The following is a 16,290-nucleotide window of genomic DNA, read 5'->3' as shown; positions in this document are numbered from 1 at the left end:
AAAGAGGCCCCTACCTTGGCTCCATATTTTAGAAGGCCCTGCTTTGGCTCTCTTTCTTCTCCCAATGCAGTCATAATTTTATAGGACCAAAAGGACATGCCAAGCTATGACCTCCCTTCCCTTTCTATGCCACTTTTTTCAAACCTCAGTTCTGGGTCCAGGTAGTCCTGAGCCTCTCTAGATCTTCGTGGGTATTTTCCACACATCCGTTCTCTCAATGTTGGTTCACATGGTATGTGTATTCTAGCCCAGCAGGTGGCTAAGAGGCTACAGTTTGTGGAGGGAGAGGTATACATATATCTTGCATGTGGGCTGGGATCTTCACATGTGTGTTTATAAGCCCCTATGTTAAAAAATGGGACTGAGAGTGGGTAACGGTGGAATATAGGCCTAGGATCTGGGGTCTAAATCTCCTCACATTACCATGACCATGAATTCTGGCCTAGAATTCTCATTTGAATTCTGGCCTCCCAGGTTGTTTTGTAGATACATCACCGAAAGAGGATGAAGCATATTTTGGTTAGCACTGTGTTCAAGTTTTTTGTAACTTAAACATATGGTGTATAGGTCTCTATTTGTACTCTTGCCCTAGGTCCCCTAGAAATTAAGAGAGGGTGTATTCACAGGCGCTTCTCAGCAGCTCTTCTCTTTCCTACTGTCTCTTCAAGTTATAGACATTTTCAGCAATGTAGCCAAGAACCCTTCTTCCCTCCAAAGGTCCAGCAAAGCCCCTGAACTCCACAACTACTTTCTGTCCCCCGCACAGTGGCGCCAGACTCAGGTCTGTCGTAATTCTTCATAAATGAATTGTTTTTTGAACAAGACATTATACAGTGTATCTGGTAAATTCCTGTCATGTGAATTCATTACGATTTCCACGTGTTTGGGGATTGGTTTGATTTTTCTTTGTTTTGTTTTTGTTTTTGTTTTTGTTTTTGTTTTTTTAGCTGTATATGATGTAGTGGAAGAAAAGCTAGAAAATGAGCCAGATTTCCAGTATATTCCTGAGAAAGCCTCACTAGATAGTGTGCATCAGGATGACCATTCCCTGCGGGAGTCAATGATCCAGCTAGCTGAGGGGCTTATCACTGGAACAGTCCTGACACAGTTTGATGTAAGTAATACCAATTATATATTAAAAGCATTTTGCTGATATTTTCTAACTAGTTTCATAGTTTTTTAAGTGCCTAATCTATGCATTATAATTTCTAAACTAAAATGATATTCTGAGAAATGTTTGACATAAAGAGTTCTAAAATGCCAAATTTTGAAAATTGCTCCCAAAATACTAGCTATGGTTATATAAATAGAATATCTTTTAAAAAGAGGGATAAGGAAATTTTATACATATGTCATCAAACTGATTTTTTTTCTGTAGTTAAATAGCTGTTTTTTTGAAAAGTGGCAGATGAGGATAGGCTATTATAGACTTTAAAATCCTGAGCTAAAGGAAAATATTATTTTTGAAGTTTATACCTTGTCATATTTCATCTCTGTTTATTTGTTGTCAGTGCAATCTTGAAAACTGGGAAAAACAAAACCTTCAGACAGATCATTATATCCAACGAACTAGAATGCTTCTTCAGTGCTTGTAATACGCATTTGACCCACGGCCACCCAGTGGATTTGGAAATGTTTTATTCAGACTGCGTGAACCTAATTTGTTTAAAATAGTAAACCCGAATTTTTTTTTTTTTTTGAGAAGCGGCCTCTCACTATGTAGCCTAGGCTGATCTCAAATTCCTATGTCCAGACAGTCCTCCGGCCTCAGCCTCTCAACTAACTGGAATTACAGGCATGCACAGCCATGCTAGGCTCCCTGGATAGTTTTCAATGTGTTTTTAGAAATGACCATCATTATAATTGTTGCTCTGACATACATGTTATAGGTAAATGTTTAATTATAAAACATTTAGGATATGTCTGTTAGTTTTTGTTCAAAAGTTCTTGTTCATATACTGTAAACACCTCCAAACTAAATGAAAGTTAAATGTTTTCTGCAGATTTGCTACTCACAACTTCAGGTGCTCCTGCTGTAAGCAGAATTGGTTTCACTAGTTTTACCGCTTTTCAAAATATGACACATACTTTATGTTAGAAATTGAAGAATTCAGCTTTGCAAATCTGGTTCAGTACTCTACTAGCCTATGATATATCATTATATAGATGACCTATTCAAAGGGAAAAAAATCTGTTTCCTGTTAGTATAGAAACAAGTCCGGAAAACAAACAGAAATTGTTTATGGCTTTTGTTGGAATTGTCCCCTTTTTTTTTTTTTTTAGCAACTTTATCGGAAAAAACCTGGAATGACAATGTCTTGTGCCAAATTACCTCAGAATATTTCCAAAAATAGATACAGAGATATTTCGCCTTGTAAGTATCTTATTGTCTCTGTTAAATTTAATCTTTTAAACATAACTTTACTAAAACATTATTTCTTTTAAATTTTTTAGATGATGCCACACGGGTCATTTTAAAAGGTAATGAAGACTACATCAATGCGAACTATATAAATGTAAGTTTATTTTTATTATGCCTTTGCCATTTGGAAAAATAGGAGCCACTATGAACTTTGAGATTATTTTCTTTATGTTAAAATCCTAACCTGGGTAGAATATTAAAACTTTCAGATATGAAAAATATTATTGAAGTAATATTAAATAAAATATTTTGGTACTTTATTAATATACAGGTAGAGCAGTGGAATGGAATAGTCCAGTTCATAAACAGACTTAGATAAATACTAGAATTTTGTTTATGGTAGAGATGGTCTTTTAAATCATTGGAGATAAAACAGACTATCCAATGAATGGGTGGTTGGGTCAACTGTCCAGAACAGGAGCCCCCAACCCCTGGGCCATGGACCAGTAATCATACATGGCCTATCAGGAACCAGGCTGCATGGCAGGTGGTGAGTGGTGGGCAGACATTACCACCTGAACTCCATCTGCTGTCAGATCAGTGGTGACATTAGATTCTCATAGGAGTGCGACCTTCGTGAACTGCACATGTGAGGGATCTAGATTGCATGCTCATTATGAAAATCTAATGCCTGATGATCTATGCTGGAATAGTTTCATCCTGTAACCATCCCCACCTCCCAACCCCACTCCATGGAAAAATTGTCTTCCAAGAAACCGGTCCCTGGTGCCAAAAAGGTTGGGGACCACTGGTCTAGAATATGTCATTGTAAAGAGGCATTTTTCTTTCTTACCTGGAAAAAAAAAATACTATTTTTTCTTAACTCTGTAATTAGAAAATTTCAAATGTACAAAATTAGAGCAGACAGTAAAATCAAACTTCATGTACACATCACTCAGTTTCAGCACTTGTCAACTCATGACACACTTTGTTTCACCTTTACCAGGTTCTTTTGAAGTAGATCTTTGTATCATATCTTTCATCTATAAATACTTCACCTCCACTCGATGTCAACATATATTTCAAATACATCAAAATGTAATTTTAAAAGTGGAATTATGAAAATACTTGAAGGAAATATGTGAAAATTGTTTAAAGTCTCAGGGGGAGGTTTTTTAAGCTTAGATACATGTCTAAGCTTAAAGAGATGAATTTGACAAGGTAAAATTTGTTATTTTTGGTATGCTGAAAAACTACTAAAATCAAACGACAAATGGAATTTTTTAAATACTAGAAAAGGCTTATTTAAAATATACAAAGAGCTTCATAAATGAATAAGAAAAGTAAGCCTGGGAAACATTGAGACTCCATTTCTCGAATAAAAATAAAAATATAAAAATTAGCAGTCATGGTGGTGCATGCCTATTGTTCCAGCTACTCAGGAGACAGGTGGGAGAATTGCTTGAGCCTGAGAGGTTGAGGCTGCAGTGAGCCATGATCATATGACTGTCACTGGGTGACAGAACAAGACCCTGTCTAAAAAAAAAAAGAAAGTTCAATGAAAATAATGGATGAAGGACATGCAAAGACAATTCATAGAAAAGGAAATTATGCAAATGACATTTTTAATAGTCATTTTTAAATCTATACAAAAGTAGAGAGAATAGTATAAAAGAGTCCCCCCATACCTCTTACCCAGTTTCAAGAGCTATCAACTCGTGGCCAATCTTGTTTCAGCTAAGTACTAGCCTCCAAATTATTTTTAAACCTAAATATATCACTGTATATGTAAATTGGGTTAATTTTCACCATTCGATGTTGTCATACTCTAGAAAGTCTTTGTATGTGCTAAATTAGGGAGTATTTAATCATTGCTTCTAGGGAAAATACAGGGTTAGGTTCCCCCAGGCCTAAAGTCACAACATTTTCATTAGCCAATAAATACATAATGTTGTTTCTGTTTAAAAACACTTTATTTAATATATATTGCTGATCCATTAACCTTTAACTCATAGTCAACAGCACTATAACTCATGCCTCAAGGAAGCTTATCTAACACATATTTCCTCCATGAGGTATATCACATCCTTCTTGAACTTAGAAACACTAGTCAGCACTTTAAAACTATACTTGGGGGCCATTTTTAAACAGCAAAATTACTAGTAAAAAAAAAAAAAAAACCAAAAGGTGAAAAGTATGGCACTACATAGAATGCAAAAAGGTCACTTGTTTACAGTATGAGAGGTAAAACAAGATGTCAGAGTTGGTTTGTTTGATCTCACTTGGAAATGTGCATGTCTTCAGATCACTCAAATTTTTCACTGCTGTATGTCTACTACATGACCAAGAAATCCCTGCAATTGTTTTAAGGGTTATGAATATATTTTAGCAAGTAGTCAAATTTGCAAATTGAGAATCCTTGATGGACGATTAGCTACTTAAGAATATACCTCTGATAAGGCCTTTTTTTGTGGTAGCAAAACCACAATACTGTTTTAACACTTGGAAAAATAGTATCAGAGTTAAATGAAAAATACATGCGATTTACAAAAAACAAAAGTGCAAATGAAAACTTCAAGGAATTACTATTTCACCTATGAGATTGAAAGAACAAAAATTTGATAATACTACATGTAGGTCCACATCCTTTATGTGAAACCTTAGGTTAAATATGGGGCCAGGCGCAGTAGTGCATGCCTGTAATCCCAACACTGAAGAGAGGCATAGGCTGGAGGGATAGCTTCAACCCAGGGGTTTGAGACCTGCGTAGGCAACATAGGAAGACCTCCTTCTTCACATAAAGGGGCAGTGAGTGGGAGGGTATAGAAAAATATGCTTTTGGATTTCGAATTTTTGGAACTTTGAAAGTGTGTTTAGTACATATACCATATACTATAATAAGTAACATCGCTGGCTGGCTATGGGACAAGTGCCCTGTAATCAATATATCTGAATAGTTAACAGCAAACTATAGATATTCTCCCTAAGTAAGACTAATAAAGAGTACAAATAGTCTTAGGTCAGTTCAGGTCAGATTTTGCTGTCAAGTGAGGGCAGGTTGGGGCAAGATTACAAAAATAAAAAACATGAGGGCCTTAAATCTGTATGAAATATTATGTTGTATATTTATACAGTAGAGCCATTTAAAAGAATGAAATTTTATTTACTAATCAAACATGATCTTGAAGATGAAGTAAAAAAGAGAAATAAGAAGCAGAACAACATTATATATAGTATGCTACCATTTTTAAAAAACAGTTTTACAGAAAAGTGGAAAGTTAGTTTTGCATATACGTTTGTGTGTTGTATATAGAATATCTCTGATAAAGTTATGTGACAAACTGAGAGAAAAAGATTACCTTCCTGGGTGTAAACTAGAAGCTGAAATGGGAGAAGAGACTTTCTTTTTTTTTTTTTTGAGACAGAGTCTCGCTCTGTCGCCCAGGCTGGAGTGCAGTGGCCGGATCTCAGCTCACTGCAAGCTCCACCTCCCGGGTTTACGCCATTCTCCTGCCTCAGCCTCCCCAATAGCTGGGACTACAGGCGCCTGCCACCTTGCCCAGCTATTTTTTTTGTATTTTTTTAGTAGAGACGGGGTTTCACCGTGTTAGCCAGGATGGTCTCGATCTCCTGACCTCACGATCCGCCCGTCTTGGCCTCCCAAAGTGCTGGGATTACAGGCTTGAGCCACCGCGCCCGGCCAGAAGAGACTTTCTTTATTCACTCTTTGTTATTCTTTGAATTGTCATGTGCATATATCACGTTTTTAAAAAAATATTTAATCTCAAAATGTAGTAGGATAATGACTGATGACTCAGCTTTCCCAAATACTATCTTACCTCTTTGTGAAAATTATGAATTTTAAATATTATTCTGATATCCTCTAAAGTTATTTTTTATGTAAAAATTCAAGCTAAAACCAATGGCAGAATTTTTGTTCCTCACAAATTTTACCCATACACTATTTACAGATAGGTATTTTTTATTTCTTTACCACGTCTCTGCCTCTGAAACAGAATTCTGGGTTAAGCTGCTTTTAAAAATCATAATAGGCCGGGTGTGGCTCACACTTGTAATCTCAGCACTTTGGGATGCCAAAGCAGGAGGATTGCTTGAGCCCAGGAAAATATTTGGAAAATATTTAAATTCTTATTTCCACTAATTAAAAGATAAATATCTATGACTGTTGAACATTGCCATGAACTTTCTTCTACAGATAAAATAAGAAATTGTTAATAAAGATTTGTTTTACTGACGGCAGTTCATTGAGATTAGTTGTATTCACTATAACAATTAGTGGATGATTTTCATATTCCTGATTACTGTAAAAAGTAATGCAAAACATTTTATTTTCATGCCCTTTTCTTTTTAGATGGAAATCCCTTCTTCCAGCATTATAAATCAGTACATTGCTTGTCAAGGGCCATTACCACACACTTGTACAGATTTTTGGCAGATGACTTGGGAACAAGGCTCCTCTATGGTTGTAATGTTGACCACACAAGTTGAACGTGGCAGAGTAAGTCATAGTTGAATCTTACACATTGCTTGGACTTTTTTCAAATTATACTGCATCTATGTAGTCAAAATATTCATGTTTATTTAAGCCTTTGTAACCTTTAGTCTTCTTTTCTTGTGGTTTCTTGTTTTAAATCATCATGGTTAAGTGCATAAAACTGTGACTAACACATAAATAAATGTGACATAAGTGTTAGCCATTACTGTCATTGTTATTATTTAAAGGGATTAATGTACATCTGTTAAGGGGCTTGTATCTAATGTATATATGGAACTTTTTACAACTCAACAGTAAAATAAATAATGCAATATTAAAATAAATAATGCAATATTTTAATAAAAAATGGGCAACAGATCTGAATAGCCAGTTCTCCAAAGAAGATATACAAATGGCTAAGAAGCACAAGAAAAGATGCTCAACATCATTATCAGGGAGATGCAGATCAAAACCTTAATGAGACTTTATAGCCAAGAGGATGGCTAAAATAAAAAGGACCTATGATAACAAGTTCTAGGGATGATATGGAAAAAACAGAACCCTCCTATGGTGGGTTTGTAAAATCATCCAGCCATTTTGGAAAACAGTCTTGTAGTTCCTCAAAAAGTTAAACGTCGAGTTGGTATAACTTAGTACTTCCGTTCCTAAATCCGAAAGAATTGAAAAAGTTTGTCCACACAAAAATTTGTACATGAGCATTCATAGCAGCATTATTTATAATGGCCAAAATGTAGAAACAACTCAAATATACAAATAAAATGTGGTGTAGTCTTATCGTTGGATATTATTTGGCAATAAAAAGGAACGAAGTAGTGATACATACTACAACATGGGTAAACCTGGAAAACACTTAGCATAGTGAAAGAGGTCAAAAAGACCACATATTGTATGATTGCATTTATATGAAATGTCCAGGATAGGCAACTCTGTAGGGACGTGAAGTAGATTAGTGGTGGTCTAGATCTGGGGTAAGGATGGGGGAACAGATGAGGAAGAATGAACAGTGACTACTAATTGGTGTAGGGTTTATTTTGGGTGTAATGGGAATGTTCTAAAAGTGATTGTGGTGATGGTTGCACAGTTCTGTGAATATACTAAAAACTATTGTATACGTTAACCAAGTGAGTGGTATGGTACATGAATTACTTGTCATTACAGCTGTTTTAAAAAATCTTGGCCGGGCGCAGTGGCTCAAGCCTGTAATCCCAGCACTTTGGGAGGCCGAGACGGGCGGATCACGAGGTCAGGAGATCGAGAGCATCCTGGCTAACCCAGTGAAACCCCATCTTTACTAAAAAAATACAAAAAAAAACTAGCCGGGCGAGGTGGCAGGCGCCTGTAGTTCCAGCTACTGGGGAGGCTGAGACAGGAGAATGGCGTAAACCCGGGAGGCGGAGCTTGCAGTGAGCTGAGATCCGGCCACTGCACTCCAGCCTGGGCGACAGAGCGAGACTCTGTCTCAAAAAAAAAAAAAAAAAAAATCTTAAGATTCAGTGAGGATTTTTGCTGTCTCAAAATATAGCCAGAGTACTTACTATTACAAAGGGAAAAAGGTGACAAAGAAAAAATGTCGGCTGGGCGCAGTGGCTCACACCTGTAATCCCAGCACTTTGGGAGGCCAAGGTGGGTGGATCACCTGAGGGCAGGAGTTCAAGACCAGCCTGACCAATGTGGTGAAACCCCATCTCTATTAAAAATACAAAATTAGCCAGGCTTGATGGCACATGCCTGTAATCCCAGCTACTTGAGAGGCTGAGGCAGGAGAATCGCTTGAACCCAAGAGGCAGAGGTTACAGTGAGCCAAGATCCTGCCATTGCACTCTAGCCTGGGCAACAAGAGCAAAACTCCATCTCTTTAAAAAAAAAAAAAAAAAAAAAACCACTGGTCAGCAAATCTAGATGAAATTTATTAAATTATTATTGTAACTTTTCTGTGAGTTTGAAATTTATTAAAAATTAAAACATTTTTAAAAATAGGAGAACTTGAATCCGTATGTATATAATTTTATTTATTTTTATGTATTTATATCAATATCAGGTTAAATGTCACCAATATTGGCCAGAACCCACAGGCAGTTCATCTTATGGATGCTACCAAGTTACCTGCCACTCTGAGGAAGGAAACACTGCCTATATCTTCAGGAAGATGACACTGTTTAACCAAGAGGTAAGAAGGCCGGATGTCTGTTCATTAGAACTGTTGTGTTCAAGGTAAAGACTGAAAGCTGAAAATGTTTTTAGTTTGAGTATTGGTTACTTGGAAATACTATAAAAATTATTGAATTATTTATCTGCTTTAATCGGGTACTTTGGAATTTTATTAAGAGTATTCTATTCTATTACATAATTAATGTTTTTCTTTAGTTTCTATGACTCGATATGAATGATCAGTGAAAAAGTAGTCTAGTAAATAATACTTACTACAGTTACTACTTTGCCTATTCAGAATAGCTATTTAGGTATGTTTCATTATAAAAAAACTTTTACTCCAAGTAGTGTCAGTACAGTATTTGGGTGTGTCTGTGGAAATGGAAAAAACAATAGAAAGCTATTAAATTATTTTCCTTTTTTAAAAGAGTAGAGGAGAGCAGCTTCACAGTCCGCTATGTATTAAGAAGGAAAAGGTTGTAACCAGGACCTTCTGACAGCAGATAGGGTGTAGATTTCTAATTGCCAGCTCTTAATTCTGCCTGAGTCAGTCCCCTTGGCTTCAATTGAAACTGATTAATAAATGATGGCTCAGTATCCCAATTGGAAGATGTATCAGGAGAGCATCATGCTGCCAGTTCTGTAAGGCTGCTAGAGACAGTGCACCTACTTTCTGTGCCTGCAGCTAGATATCCCCCTGCCAACTACCTTTGGTTTTGAAAGGGACTAAAAAAAGGAAATAACTGCTAGAGAAGAGCAAATAGCCCAAGCTATGAGTGCCCAGGACTATCCTATCAATGGTCAAGCCTTTGGAAATGAGAATTCCCCTCCAACCCCAAGAGCATGATTAAAGGAAACCAGAGAGATAGAGCCTTACTTACTAAAAGGGAAGAAGCCAGAAGTTGTGCTAATTTATAGAAAAGGAATCTGGCCTTGAATGAAGCTAAAATTACAAGAATTTTAAAATTTCAATATTTTATGGGCTAGAGTCCATCAGAATGAATTTAGGGTTTGGGGACATATACTGTGTAGCTCATGGTCTAGTGTAACAGGTCAAGCCAATACAACATTTCTTCGTTTTCTCAAATAGGTACTGAAAGATAGGCTATGTATGTTTATATAAAATAATGTCTATCTTTAGCATAGTCTCTATTATACTCCACCTGTAGATTATCCGTGACAGTTTTATGTACCATAGTGGCTTTTCTTTACACACCCTGAGTACATTAGAACTAAGACATGAGTTAGTTTCTAAAGTTTGAGCCAAACGTTATTGGGAAAATAAGTTTGCTCCCATAGATAAATAGATACATGAATGGATTAATGATAGCAGATATTACCTCAAGTCTTGAATACCTTTTACTTTTCAGGAAGCTCTCTTTAGTGTAAATGGCAATAACCATAGTTATAATCATAGTATTGAATGACTGTAGCAACGGTTTATTGAGTATGTGGTGCCAAGTAGCTGATTGGGTGATTTACAGGTCCTCTCATGGAGTCTTTTTAGCATAAGACTGATGCTTTAAAGTATAGATGTTATTTCATTTTTCAGTTGAAGGAAATTATTTTCTGAAACATCGAATGCCATAACTGGCAGAGTCAAGATTTGAACCAAGATGTATCTAAACCCAATACTCTTACTGTCTCCATTATAGCAACCTTGGCTCTCCAAAAAGAATTAATCTCACTGATTTGACTTTGTGTTTTTATTAACTCCAATTTTTAATATACATTTATCTTGAGATTTTATTCTTCTGATTTCCATAATTTCATCTGTATTGTATGAGGATTAGTTCAGCTTTGTTCACAAAAAATGTTTTTCACTTTACCATTTTTGCTCCCCCAAGAATTCATTAGTTTTCTTTAAGCATTTCTCTGGTTCTTAATTTGTTTCTACCTATGTACTTGATTATCATTTTTAAAATACTTTACACATATAAAAATTGAGTTATAAAAAGAGTAGTAATGTAATTAGCCATTACTTAAATGGATACAACTATTTCTATAAAATAGTTTCTTTCCCTTTTGTTGAAATTTTGCATTCTAATGAGTTTATACATAACTTTTGGTGGAGAAGAGGAGTGGTTGGTTTTGCTTTCCTTCTAAAATTCCAATGACATGAATATATTTTAAAGATAATGTCATAGTACCAACAGGTTCATATTCCTGCTGTGCAATAACAGACCAATACACTGAGACAGCAGGGATGCAGCAGATAAAGAGTTTAATGATCACCGGGTACCGAACAAGGAGATGGGAGGAGACCCTCAAATCATCTCCCTGAGGAGATGAGATCTGGGATGGGGTTTTGAAGGGGATGGTGGAGAGCAAGGGGCTGGGAAATTAAGGTCGTTGATTGGTTGGGATAAGGTGGATGAAATCATCAGGAGGTGGAAACTGCATTCTTTGGTGAGTTAGCTTATCTCAGGGTCCTTTAGACTGACTGAGTCAGTAGTTTCATTGGTCTGCAGGACCCAAAAGAACGTCTCAAAGGGGCAATTTAACATTTCATAATGTCCCAAGTTGTTATCTGTAGAGCAGTTAAGGGGGGAACTATAATCTTGTAATGGGGTCTCTGGGATTGAGGCAGCAGGCACCACACAACTATGAGGAAGCGGGTCAGAGAACAGCTGAACTAATGATCAATGCTAAGTGTGCTGCAAGCTGTGTTTAGTTTTCTATCTCCCCCTCCCTTCTTTCCTGATTAATTTTATGAGGTTTATAGGGACAATTTAAATAATGCATACATCAAGGTGCATAATTTTTCATTTGTTCTTAGAAAAATGAAAGTCGTCCACTCACTCAGATCCAGTACATAGCCTGGCCTGACCATGGAGTCCCTGATGATTCGAGTGACTTTCTAGATTTTGTTTGTCATGTACGAAACAAGAGGGCTGGCAAGGAAGAACCTGTTGTTGTCCATTGCAGGTATTCTGTTTTCCATCTTTTATGAATGTATAGATGAACAGATAAGTCATTTTTAAAAGAGAGTACATATTTTGTCCTTATGTTGTTATTGTCACTGTAATAATTAGAACTCAAAGCTATGCTCTGAAGATAGAAGGCAAAAGATATGTTCTAACATATGATTGGCAGTAACTTTATCATAAGACATAAAAATAATACTGATTGCACTGATTCTTAAATGCTCCTCCTTTTCATATTTTGACACCTCTGAAATTGGTCTTAACAATTTACAATAGATTTGATGAAATACAGTACTGTGGGCTGTCTTAGTGCATTTGTGCTATGTAACAAAATATTTAAGACTGGGTAATTTAAAAGGAACAGAAATGCATTTGTTATACTTCTGGAGGCTGGGAAGTTCAAGATCAGGGTACACACAGGTTCTCATGAGGGTCTGATGAGGGCTGCTCTCTGCTTCCATTATGATACTTTGTTGTGTCATTCTCTGGACGGGACAAATACTGTTTCCCCACACGCTAGAAGGGACAGAAGGGGCGAACCCACTGTCTGAAGTCGTTTTATAAGGGCTCTAATCCCATCAACCCTCATGACTTAATCACCTCCAAAGGGTCCCACCTTTTCTTTTTATTTTTGAGTTGGAGTCTCACACTGTCACACAGGCTGGAGTGCAATGGCATGATCACAGCTCACTGTAACCTCTGCCTCCCAGGCTCAAGTGATCCTCCTGCCTCAGCCCCCGCCCCCGCCCCCCAAGTAGCTGGAGGTACAGGTGCACCACCGAACCTGGCTAATTTTTGTATTTTTTTGTAAAGGTGGGTTTTTGCCATGTTGCCCAGGCTGGGAGCTCCTGGGCTCAAGGGATCCACGGATCTACTTTGGCCTCCCAAAGTGCTGGGATTACAGGTGTGAGCCACCATGCCTCACCGGTTCCACCTCCTAATATTATCACATTGGTGACTAAGTTTTAACATAGGAATTTTATGGGACACATTCAGACAATGGCTTAGGCATTAGGTAATAGCCTAATATTTAGATTCCCTTCCTTCTTCCTTGCCTATGGCTTCTCTTAAGATATTCATTGAGTACTCCTACCTCTCTTGAAGTGACCCTACCAAAGGATATGCTACTTCTAAAAGCTTTAAGTAAACAGCAGGCTACTCTTTCTTTCTTTGAGACCAAGGTCCCCTTCTGCCCTCAAAGGGCCAAATACAGTGACTCCAGGCTTTACTGCTACTGATCCAGAGATTAGGAGACAGTTGTTCCCTCCCTATTATGGCCACCTTTGTTAAGTGATTTATTCAGAGGATATATTGAGGTATCTCTTTATCCTTAAACTTTCCAACACATTTTAAGAGTAGAGTTTCAAATCATCAAAACAGATTATAGACCAAAATTTGGGAGGTAAAGTAACAAGAGTGGTGAAATACCATTTTATATCCCAAGTCCCTGATGACTACTACATTCATGTTCACAGATTAGAAGTTAAAAAGTTGTTCTTGGCTATCTCAATGGTAAAATTTAATTTAAATTTTATTTAAAATGAGACCGGGAGCGGTGGCCCACGCCTGGAATCCCAGCACTTTGGGGGCTGAGGCGGGCAGATCACCTGAGGTCAGGAGTTCTAGACCAGCCTGACAAACATGTTGAAACCCCGTGTCTGCTAAAAATACAAAAAATATTAGCCAGGCATGGTTGCACACATCTATAATCCCAGCTACTCGAGAGGCTGAGGCAGGAGAATCACTTGAGCCCAGGAAGTAGAGGTTGCAGTGAGTGGAGATCTCACCACTGCACTCCAGCCTAGGCGTGAGCGAGATTCTGTCTCAAAAAAAAAAAGATATATTTGAGTGTAAAATATTGTTGTCTTTTGTGCATTCATTGATGGCTTATTATTGTCATTCTATCATTTTGAATTTTAAAGAGGAGTTGCTCCAGTAAGCTTCTATTCCTTATTCAGATTTTAAAAACTGAAATTTAACTCCTTTAAAATAGTATTTTTCCAACTAATGTGGTAGATGGAAGGTACAGAACATTTAATTAATATTAAATGAGTAAGTGCATTTTTTTTTTCTGTTTTCAAAATATTCTGTATTTGGCTTCCTACCTTTTATAATATAAAATATTAAAATGATATTGTTCTTCTATATTATAATTCAGTTTTATGCACAAAAGCCACAAATAGTATAACAGAATAGTATCATTAGGATCTTGCCTATATTTGTCTTTTTTAGTGCTGGAATCGGAAGAACTGGGGTTCTTATTACTATGGAAACAGCCATGTGTCTCATTGAATGCAATCAGCCAGTTTATCCACTAGATATTGTAAGAACAATGAGAGATCAACGAGCCATGATGATCCAAACACCTGTGAGTATTGCACTTCATATACAAGTGTATATTCTTAACATGATGATTTTTTGTTACCAATGTGTATTCTAAATCACATTTTTATCCTTTTTTATCTTTTCAATTCCTTGCCATGGTCAAATAAGCTCTAGCACAGGGGTAAGCAAACTACTGCCCAGTAGTCAAATCTGGCCTGTCACTTGTTTTTGTAAATAAAATTTTAGCGGAACACAACCATGCTCATTTGTCTATGCCTACTTTGATATTATAGCTGCAGAGTTTAGAAGTTGCAACAGTACCGTAAGGCCTGCTATTTCTAAAATATTTAATATCTGACTTTTTACAGAAAAAGTTTTGCTAACATGCAAGTTGCCTGGCATATTAAATCTTGAGTGTTTAAACAGGCGCAGAGGAACTTGTTTTGTATTATTTAGTCAAGTGGAATGCTGAGAATGATAGTATCCCTGAACTGGAGAATCTTGATAGATCTGCTTTCTGTGAAATAGCTGTGGTGAAATTGTTTTTCTTTTTACTTAAGAACTTACATTGTAGCGGCCGGGCGTGGTGGCTCACGCCTGTAATCCCAGCACTTTGGGAGGCCGAGGCGGGCGGATCATAAGGTCAGGAGATCGAGACCATCCTGGCTAACACGGTGAAACCCCCCCGTCTCTACTAAAAATACAAAAAAAATTAGCCGGGCCTGGTAGTGGGCAGCTGTAGTCCCAGCTACTTGGGAGGCTGAGGCAGGAGAATGGCATGAACCCGGGAGGCGGAGCTTGCAGTGAGCCAAGATCGCGCCACTGTACTCCAGCCTGGGCAACAGAACAAGACTCTCAAAAAAAAAAAAAAAAAAAAAAAGAACTTACATTACCATAGCAAAAATTACAGAAATTAAGGTACTTTTTAGTGTATTCTATACTGAGTGTTAATTATGCTTTGGGAGCCAAAAGAGGAATCATGGAATTTTAGTGTTAAAATTATCTTTTGTACTGATTAAACCATTGTGAAATAATAGCATTGTTGGTGAAATAGGTTACTTGAAGGAAATTGACCTATGTGATCCAGTAAGTGCCTATAATTTTTTTGTTCTTGTTTTGTGAGGCAAGAGTCTCACTCTGTTGCCCAGGCTGGCGTGCAGGGGTATGATCATAACTCACTGCAGCCTCAGCCTCCCAAGCTTAACAATCCTCCCACCTCTGCTGGGACTACTGGCATAAGCCACCACATTGGGCTGATTTTTTTATTTTTTGTAGAGAGGGGATCTCACCATGTTGCTTAGGCTGATCTTGAACTCCTGGGTTCAAGCTATCCTGCCACCTCAGTCTCCCAAAGTGTTGGGATTACAGGCATGAGTCACCATGCCCAGCCTGGTTTCTAATTACAGAAAATTTCAAACATAGGCAATATAATGAACATCATGTTTATACTCAGATCCCACATTTGCCATATTGTTTCATCTGTATAGCTGTTCACTTTCCCTGTATTTGAAGCAAATCTTAGATATATCATTTTGTTCATAATATTTTAGTGTGTATCTCTAAAAGATAAGGATTGATTTTCCTTTTAAATAAAAACACAGTACCATTATCACACTGAACTGTAATCAATTTCTTAATATTATCAAATTGCCAGTATTTAAATTTCTAGTTGTTTCCTAAAAACCGTCCTTTTAAATTTATAACAGCTTTATTAAAATACAATTCACATACCATAAAATTCAGCCGCTTAACGTGTACAATTCAGTGGGTTTTGTGTATTACAGAGGCTTGCAACCATCGCTACTATATAATTTTTTTTTTTAATTAATTTTTTTTTTTGAGGTAGAGTTTCGCTCTTGTTGCCCAGGCTGGAGTGCAATGGCATGATCTCGGCTCAGTGCAACCTCCGCCTTCCGGGTTCAAGCAATTCTCCTGCCTCAGCCTCCCGAGTAGCTGGGATTACAGGCACCCGCCACCATGCCCAGCTAATTTTTGTATTTTAAGTAGAGACA

The 16,290-nt window shown here is 37.2% G+C and overlaps 1 protein-coding gene across 31 annotated transcripts in view; it reads left to right on the top strand.

Moving 5' to 3' along the window:
• The window catches only part of PTPN4 (protein tyrosine phosphatase non-receptor type 4), a 293,063-nt gene that overhangs the window by 262,568 nt on the left and 14,205 nt on the right, over nt 1-16,290 (top strand). For all 31 annotated transcript variants that reach the window (XM_005572938.4, XM_074008833.1, XM_074008831.1 and 28 more), the window contains 7 exons: nt 948-1,114; nt 2,284-2,374; nt 2,455-2,516; nt 6,735-6,881; nt 8,917-9,045; nt 11,806-11,954; nt 14,186-14,321. In XM_005572938.4, coding sequence (XP_005572995.1) covers nt 948-1,114; nt 2,284-2,374; nt 2,455-2,516; nt 6,735-6,881; nt 8,917-9,045; nt 11,806-11,954; nt 14,186-14,321 — 881 coding nt within the window. The remainder of the gene's footprint in view (nt 1-947; nt 1,115-2,283; nt 2,375-2,454; nt 2,517-6,734; nt 6,882-8,916; nt 9,046-11,805; nt 11,955-14,185; nt 14,322-16,290) is intronic.

This window comes from Macaca fascicularis, chromosome 12 (assembly GCF_037993035.2).
Source record: "Macaca fascicularis isolate 582-1 chromosome 12, T2T-MFA8v1.1".
Lineage (NCBI taxonomy): Eukaryota > Metazoa > Chordata > Mammalia > Primates > Cercopithecidae > Macaca > Macaca fascicularis.
The sequence above is the reverse complement of the archived record's forward strand: the minus strand, read 5'-3'. Positions and strand labels throughout refer to the sequence as shown.